At 39.7% G+C, this 9218-nt stretch overlaps 2 protein-coding genes across 2 annotated transcripts; both read right to left on the bottom strand.

The window, feature by feature from the left end:
* Positions 1–1345: 1345 nt before the first annotated feature.
* On the bottom strand, positions 1346–6715 carry LOC144213431 (uncharacterized). Its single transcript, XM_077741878.1, has 2 exons — positions 6157–6715; positions 1346–3690 (listed from the first exon to the last, which is right to left on the bottom strand). Exons 1-2 carry the CDS (start codon positions 6284–6286, stop codon positions 1640–1642), a joined length of 2181 nt encoding a protein of 726 aa, XP_077598004.1. The 5' UTR covers positions 6287–6715; the 3' UTR covers positions 1346–1639.
* Positions 6716–7478: 763 nt separating this feature from the next.
* LOC144213464 (uncharacterized) lies at positions 7479–9218 on the bottom strand. The gene has a single exon (XM_077741949.1). The coding sequence runs from the start codon at positions 9117–9119 to the stop codon at positions 7962–7964; it is 1158 nt and encodes a 385-aa protein (XP_077598075.1). The 5' UTR covers positions 9120–9218; the 3' UTR covers positions 7479–7961.

The following is a 9218-nucleotide window of genomic DNA, read 5'->3' as shown; positions in this document are numbered from 1 at the left end:
CGGGCAGAGACGGGCAGAGACGGGCAGAGACGGGCAGAGACGGGCAGAGACGGGCAGAGACGGGCAGAGACGGGCAGAGACGGGCAGAGACGGGCAGAGACGGGCAGAGACGGGCAGAGACGGGCAGAGACGGGCAGAGACGGGCAGAGACGGGCAGAGACGGGCAGAGACGGGCAGAGACGGGCAGAGACGGGCAGAGACGGGCAGAGACGGGCAGAGACGGGCAGAGACGGGCAGAGACGGGCAGAGACGGGCAGAGACGGGCAGAGACGGGCAGAGACGGGCAGAGACGGGCAGAGACGGGCAGAGACGGGCAGAGACGGGCAGAGACGGGCAGAGACGGGCAGAGACAGAGAGAGACAGAGAAAGAGAGACAGAGAAAGAGAGACAGAGACCCCCTCTGCTTTTAGCTACAGCCAGCTACATGACCACCACGCATCAGCTGCATGTCTCCCACATGACAGCTGCATGTTTCCCACATGACCGCTGCATGTCTCCTGCGTGATACCTACGTGATTACCACGTGACAGTTACACGAGTCCCCACACATAAACTTGAATACCCCTCCATACCCTTGCTATTTGGCTGGAGGCATCAATAACCGAAGAATGATAAACCCCCAATCCCAAAACCATTTTTACATAACACATGCACTCATTTATAACTTAACTCACTTTACCCTGTCACAATAGCGACCTGAAGAGCAAAACTAATGGCAACCCGTGCTGCATTTACTGCAGTCTGATATTAACTCTTCTCACTTAAATTGAGCTTTTTAATACGGAGCTTCAAATAAAAAAATTTAGAAAAACCATTTCAATCGTTACTTTACTTTTATGTTAGCAGTTAGTACCATCTTGGCTGACCACCTGACTAACTGCTCCCTTGTAGTAGTACAAAAACTCTTGGACAGGCCTGGATTTAGTTGAAGATAAGACTCTACCGCCATCTAGTGACCACAACATGTTGCCAAAAATTATCTAGTGGCACAAAAGGGAAAAAATAGAAATAAAACAAGAAATTTGTTAAACTCAAACTGCAAGTGTACTTCAGCTCTGATGTTCTGGTCTTCCCTGAAGTGGTCTTTCTATGGTTCCTTGTTGCGGAGCACCATATCTGTCAGCTGAACAAAACAAAAAAGTTTTCTTCCATTATTAGATTAGGCGTGTCCACATCTGATATTTGATAATTTTTGTGTCGAAAGGGGGCACCTCGAACGACATCTGTCCAAGATTTATTTTGAAATAGCTAAGAATGAGCAAACAAAGGGGACTTAAATACAGACATGGGTTAACGAGACATCGCGACTACCTGGGTGAAAGCAATGGACAATCACAACGACAAATTACGAGCCAGCAATATTTATTTTTACTTATGGTTATACAGATTTAAAAATATTCAGTCAAATCCAATTATTGCCTGATCTACATTAAAATAAACAAACAAATTAGATCTGACTTCATATAACAATCGTTTGGTCTATTTACATACAAATCAAATTAGTTTGAATAAATATAAGACTGGACTAAAACTGTAAAAAAAGAACTCAAAAGAAGAAGAAAATGAAATGTAGCCTACATAATTGAAAATTCCGAAAATAAATACTTTTTTCCTTTTCAATAAATCCTTGGCAACAAAGTCAGCACGAAAATGGTTTTTCACCAGTGTGGGTTCTTGTGTGTATTTTTAAACTTCCCTTGTGTATAAATGTTTTACCACAAACTGAGCATGAAAATGGTTTCTCATCAGTGTGGATTCTTGTGTGACCAATTAGGTATAGCTTTCGAGAGAAAGCTTTACCACAAAAGAGGCACGAAAATGGTTTTTCTCCAGTGTGGACTCTCATGTGGTCTTTTAAGTGGTGCTTCAGAGAAAAAGCCTGACTACAAAGCGAGCACAAAAATGGTTTTTCACCTGTGTGGGTCCTTGAGTGAATGTTTAAGCTTCCCCTCTGCGTGAATGCTTGACCACAAACAGAGCAGGAAAAGGGTTTTTCACCAGTGTGGGATCTTGTGTGGGTTTTAAAGCTCCCCTTGTGTGTGAATACTTGATCACAAACTGAGCAGGAAAATGGTTTTTTACCTGTGTGGATTAGTAGGTGTTTCATTAAGCTGACCTTGTGTGTGAACGCTTCACCACAAACTGAGCACGGAAATGGTTTTTCACCTGTGTGGGTTCTTGTGTGGATGTTTAAACTTCCTTTCTGTGTGAATGCTTGACCACAAACTGAGCAGGAAAAGGGTTTTTCACCAGTGTGGGTTCTTGTGTGGGTTTTTAAACTTCCCTTGTGTGCGAACATTTGACCACAATATGAGCAGGAAAATTGTTTTTCACCAGTATGCGTTCGCATGTGGGCTTTTGAGTTTCCCTTGTGTGAGAACACTTGACCACAAACAGTACACGAATATGGCTTTTCACCAGTGTGTGTTCTTGTGTGAATTTCATAACTTCCCTTTGTTGTAAATGTTTTACAACAAACCGAACATGAAAATGTTTTTTCATCAGTGTGAGTTCTTATGTGTTTTTTTAAACTTCTCTTCCCTGTGAATGTTTGACCACAAACTGAGCATGAAAAGGGGTTTTCACCATTGTGGATTCTCGTGTGGCCTTTTAAGTGGTGCTTTTGAGTGAAAGACTGACCACAAACTGAGCAAGAATATTGTTTTTCACCTGTGTGGGTCACCAAGTGTCTTTTCAAAGTAGACATTTTCCCAAAGGATTTCCCACACTGAGAGCATTTGCAGAGTTTACCAGTATGGGTTCTTGTGTGTTTTTTAAATTTTTCCTTCCCTGTGAATGTTTGACCACAAACGGAGCACGAAAAAAGTTTTTCACCAGTGTGGATTCTTGTGTGGCCTTTTAAGTGGTGCTTTTGAGAGAAGGACTGACCACAAACTGAGCAAGAAAATGGTTTTTCACCTGTGTGGGTTACTATATGTCTTTTCAAATTAAACATTTTCCCAAATGTTTTCCCACACTGGGAGCATTTGTAGAGTTTGTCGCCACTGGGATTTTCCTTAAAACCGACATTGTCCTCATCATCATAAAGCAAGTTGTCGCTATCTGATAAAGGAGGGATTAAATTATCTGCTTGCCATCTTTCTGTGGAGCTACTGATGTGCGGAGACTCCGCCCCTCTGCTGGCCTCACCCAGATCATCTTCACTCTTCAAAGGCTCACCAGTTGACCCGGTGACATTTTGCTCCTCCTTTTTGATTGGGAGCTGCTCTTCTTTCTTGTGCGGTTGTTGGGGGGGCTCTGGCTCCTCTTTACTTTGGGGGCATGTTAAGGTGTTTGTTGGCTCCGCTCCTCTGCTGGCCATGCCCAGATCATCTTCACTCTTGAAAGGCTCACCAGTTGATCCGATGACATATTGCTCCTCCTTTTTGATTGGAGATTGCTCTTTTCTCAGTTGGTGTTGAGGAAACTCTGGCTCCTTCTCTTTAATTAGGGGCCATGTTGTGGTGTTAGCTGGCTCCGCCCCTCTGCTGGCCACACCCAGATGATCTTCCCTCGTCAAGGGCTCACCAGTTGACCCGGTGAAATCATCTTCCTCCATTTTGATTTGAAGTTGCGCTTCTCTCATTTGTTGTAGAGGGAACTGTGACTTCTCTTTGATTTGGGGGAGCTCAACTTCCTCTTTAAAGCCAACAGACTGTTGCCCATCAGGATCAAGGTATTTTCTGAAACCTGCAAAGGCACAAAGATAAATGATATATTTCATAGACCATCTCTCTAATTTGAAGTCCTTTAGGGTAGACTGGAAGTTTAAAGTTTAATTTTTTTTCAAACAGATCGAATGTCACCAAAGTCAATGTCTGCAGACCCTGAACAACTTCCAGTTCAAGTAAAAAAAAAAAACAGAATGGAACGTTCTAAATGTTCTATATATTCTCAATCATTGTATGACCTTTACTTCAAATAATACGTGACAATCACTATTACTTAATTTAATGTTCATTGTATTATGATTTTTTTTCCTGTAATAGTTTAAATTTATTCTCATTATTTAATACTTTTGTATTCTCGTTAAAGGCAACATGAATTTAAAACTGTTTATAGGTGCATTATTCAAAGTAATGGACTATTGGTCAGAAAACGTTCTTCACAGGTGATTAATTTAGTTACAATGCTTTCACCACAAGAGAGGCATAAAAAAGCATTCTTTATTCTATTAATTTGAGGATTAATGACTTTGAAATTGTCATACCTCTACATACGAATGCCTCTATATGTAAATGAGTGACTCGAGATACAAAAAAGATCCAAGTTACAAAATGTCCCAAAAAATAAATGCACTTCCTAACCCGTTTTTTTCTTCTTAAATACTGTCACGGGTACATTGATTCTCACTTTAGAACAAGGGTGTCAAACTCGGGTTGGTTAGCAGGCCGCATTAACGTCAACTCGATTTCATGTGTACCGGACCATTTTAGATATAATATTTATGTATTGTTTTAAAAATTGGAATCAAAGAACTAAATCAAAAGCAGTGAATATTCCATTTTTTTAATAGATCTTAAAAGGTGTTTATTTGAGCTTTTTTCTTAGTAAGTGAAAATGTCTTTTAATCATTGTTTCATATTAAAATAGAAAACAGAATTTTTTATATATTTTTAGATTTTACAAAATGATTTTTGAACTTAACAACAAAGAAAAAAATTGATTGAATTTTTTCTATGATTGATTTAAAAGGAGGAAAATCAGGAAATATAATATACAACTATAATCTTCATTTTAATTTGATCCTAAAACAGAAAGTCAGCACTCATGATTTATTTTCCCAGGCCACAAAAAAATGATGCTGATTGATGATTGGACCCTGGGGCACCACTTTGACACCTGTGCTTTAGAACATTGCTAGCCTCTACTGGGCTCTCAATGGCTGTCTCACACAACCAGGCTAAATGCTTCCCTTATTAATGATTGCAATTTCCCCTTTGAAGCGATTAAAAACCATACAAATGCAACGCACCACATTTTCACACACATAGGACACACGTAAAAGTCTAAAATATACTACAAAGTGGACGACTTCCAATCCCTGGTAAAACGGGCTCTTGTCGCCATCTGGTGGTATCACATCTTTCTTTAAAACGGCCGTGGGGGGAACAATTTCATGCTTGTTATTAATTTTAAGATATTAATAAATCATTTTCTTATAATTTTCTCTCATTTTTCATACAAAATTGGGACACTGACCAATTTTAAAGTTTAGTTCAGGGGTGGCAAAGTCCAGTCCTTGAGAGCCCCTATCTTATCTGTTTTCCATGTCCCCCTCTACCAACACACCTGAATCAAATAATTGGGATCAGTATGAAGCTTCTGGACAGCTTGCTGATGAGTTGAGTCATTTGATTCAGGTGTGGTTTAGGGATATACATACTGGATAGGGGCTCTCTAGGACTGGACTTGGCCTGCCCGTTTTAGTTGGTTATTGTGTGAGGACCGTGGAAAGAATTACAGAATTAACATGTCAAGTACACCTATACTTACATAATTTTCAAGATATGAAAAAAGTTCTGGAACCAATTAATTTCGTAAGTAAGGGTACAACGGTAGAGAGAAAAATAGAATTAAATAAAAAACACAGAAAATTGTTTAAATCACTTATTTTTACATTTTTTGATTAACACCAAACTTAAAAAAATATATATAAGATTTTTACATTTTAAATGTTTGCTTTTTTTCCTGCGTTGGATTTTTTTGCATTTAATAAGTACTTTTGCAGGCCTCACTGGGGAGTGACGGCGGGCCGCCGCTTCGACGCCTTTGTTTGAATGCTCCTCTCGTTGTAGTTTAATGCATCTACACCTATTTCTATTGTATTTTTTTACAGCATGCATGCAGCATATGGAGGGCGAGTGCAGGAATGACTTGGTGCCTCTGGGAGGCAATCGCGCTTTGCGTAATCAAGAATAAATGCATTGTTTGTGATAAGGATAAAATAAAAGTAAAGCTACTGTTTTGTGTCGTTGTTAAGTATTAACACGCGTTGACACTCATTCTTTCCGCCTTAGAGTGGTTACATTTAAATATAAATATAATTTATTACGTCTTTCTTTGAACGGTGATAGTACGAATTCTAAACGCAGTGTCATGTTAATACATAGAATACCTTGAAGGGAATACTATGTGGAAATAAAGTCAACCCACCTTCTAGTCTATGAAGAACAACTTTCGCGTGCTTTATTTTGTAATGTGTCGATCGCTGGTGAGATGACGGCTCCCGTTTGACGTCAAAGAGTTCCTCCTGGAACTTTGGCCGTTTTGTTCTTGCGGGCATTTCCACACGTGAATTTTGATGATGGCGGTGGCTTTGATAGCTGCTAGCTAGGCTAACTTAAGTTAAGTTAAAGCACAAACAAACTCTTCGACGACTTGCCCCTTTGATAGCTGTTAACTAAGCTAAACTAAAGCATAACCAAGCACTTCCACAGCTGCTATCTAGGTTAAGCTAAATTAACCCAGGAACTTCCAACGGGTCCTTCGACTTGTTTCTATGCTAGCTGCTAGCTAAACTAAGCTAAAGCATAAACAAGCTATTCGATGACTTGTTCCTTTGGTAGCTGCTAGCTAAGATAAAATAAAGTTGAAACAAGTTCTTTGGCGACTTGTTTCCTTGCTAGCTTCTAGCTAAACTAATCTAAAGCAGGTTTTGCTGATAAATAGTGATGGAACGAGCGACGCTGGTGCGTCAGCACTGTGCCGATAGCTCAAGAGAGCCCGTATTGAGGCGCGTATAGCTTTAAGAAAGAATCACGTGACCGATACGGAAATGTATCGTTTGGCCAAATTGTTTAGTATAAAGAAATAAACTGTATCCAAGTATCGTGGGTCTGTTGGGAGTGCTTTTACGTAATTATTGATAGTTCTAAGAAGTTTTCCCCCGTGTGGAATCAATTTGATCGTGTGACGCCAAACAAACTAATTTGAAAAAAAATTGGATTGGATAACTTTATTCATCCTGTATTCAGGAAATTTCATTGTGGCAGCAACAAGAGGGTGATTAGACAGAACAGCAAGCAAAAGCACAAAGCAAATCAAAGTAAATGGAATCATCAAATCATTAAGACATAAAAGCACAAAACGAGCAAGAGTGGACGGAGCTACCACGGCCGAATGCTGCCACTTAAACAGCGCCATTTTGGTTACAGTAACTAAAACGGATAGACTCAAAAAGGTGTTGTAAAGTTGGACAAAAACTGGAACCACACTCCACGAGATGGGGAACTTCTGCAGACTGTGACCAAGGTAGAGAATATGCAGAGTCGCTCTTCCAAGTAAATGAACAACAAACGGCTCTTGAATGCCCAGCTACGGGTTAATGAGATATATGGAAAAACAGGACGGTGACACACAGGTGAAAGCAATGGACAATCACAATGAAGACTTTCAAGCCATTAAATGTTTTTTTTTTTTTACATATGATTACATACAATAGATTAAATTCCAATAACATACAGTACACATCAGACTTCATATGCCAATTGGCAGGTTTATTTACATACAAATTGATAAAGTTTGGATTAAAAAAAGTGAAATAAAACAACAGTCGATTCTGATTCGAAAGAAGAAAAAAAATGAGTGCAGTTTACAAAGCTACTGATTGAAAGTTCTGTAGATTAGATGAAATGAAACAACAAACATTTTATGATTGTTTTTCTCTATTTCATTCACAACCAATTTTATCAACATGTAATAAAAAATTACTTGAGGGATTTTCATCATTATTGTCAATTGGCAGATTCAACAAATGTTACCACATTTGTGTCTTTTAAATGTTGCCTTTGAATACAAACTGAGCACAGAAAATGATTCCTGACCATTTTGGGTTATGTTGGGTATTTTTAAAATATTCTTGTGACGAAATGTTGGACCAAAAATTGAGCAAGAAAAGGGCTTTTTGCCAATGTTGTTAAGTCTTCTTTTAAAGTTCCCTTCTGTGAAAATGTTGAACATTAACTGGGCAGGCAGATGGAATTCTCACTAGTGTGGGTTTTTAAATGTTGCAGTTGCGAAAAGGCTTGACCACAAACTGAGCACAAATATGTTTTTTCACCAGTATGGGTTCTTGTGTGTATTTTTAATTTTCCTTTCCGTGTAAATGTCTGACCACAAACTGAGCATGAAAATGGTTTTTCACCAGTGTGGGTTCTTGTGTGGCCTTTCAAGTTTCCCTTTTGGGTAAATGTTTTCCCACAAACTGAACACGAAAATGGTTTGGCACCAGTGTGGGTTCTTGTGTGTAGTTTTAAATGCGATAGTTGAGAAAAAGCTTTACCACAAATTGAGCACGAAAATGTTTTTTCTCCAGTGTGGTTTCTTGCGTGTATTTTTAAATGTCTCCTCTCTCTGAAGGTTTGACCACAAACTGAGCACACGAAAGGTTTTTCACCAGTGTGGGTACTTGTGTGGCTGTTTAAGTTTCCCTTCTCAGTAAATGCTTGACCACAAACTGAGCACAAAAATGGTTTTTCTCCAGTGTGGATTCTCGTGTGTATTTTTAAATGTTTCATCTCTCTGAATGCCTGACCACAAACTGGGCACAAAAATGGTTTTTCACCAGTGTGGGTTCTTGTGTGGCCTTTTAAGGCTCGCTTCTGTGTAAATGTTTTACAACAAACTGAGCATGAAAAAGGTTTTTCACCGGTGTGGGTTCTTGTGTGTATTTTTAAACGTCCCTTTTCTGGAAATCTTTTACCACAAACTGAGCACGAAAATGGTCTTTCACCAGTGTGGGTTCTTGTGTGTATTTTTAAACGTCCCTTTTCTGGAAATCTTTTACCACAAACTGAGCACGAAAATGGTCTTTCACCAGTGTGGGTTCTTGTGTGTATTTTTAAACTTCCCTTCTCTGTAAATTTTTTACCACAAACTGAACATGGAAAGGGCTTCTCCCCAATGTGGGTAACCATATGTCTTTTCAAAGTAGACTTTTTCCCAAAGGTTTTCCCACACAGAGCATTTGCAGCCAATGGGTTTTTTCTTAGGACCTTCATTGTCATGAAGCACGTTGTCGCCATGTGGTGGAGGAGAGATGAAATGGTCTGCTTGCCATTCTTCTGCCGAGTTGGCGTTCGGGGGCTCTGCCCCTCTGCCGACAACGCCCAGATCATCTTTAATCTTGAAAGGCTCAGCAGCTTCCTCCTTTTTGATTAGGTGTTGAGGGAACTCTGGCTCCTCCTCTTTACTTTGGGGCCACGTTGAGGTGTGTG

Source organism: Stigmatopora nigra, chromosome 20 (assembly GCF_051989575.1).
Source record: "Stigmatopora nigra isolate UIUO_SnigA chromosome 20, RoL_Snig_1.1, whole genome shotgun sequence".
NCBI classification, from domain to species: domain Eukaryota; kingdom Metazoa; phylum Chordata; class Actinopteri; order Syngnathiformes; family Syngnathidae; genus Stigmatopora; species Stigmatopora nigra.
Note: the sequence above shows the minus strand (reverse complement) of the source record. Positions and strands in the feature narration are given on the sequence as shown.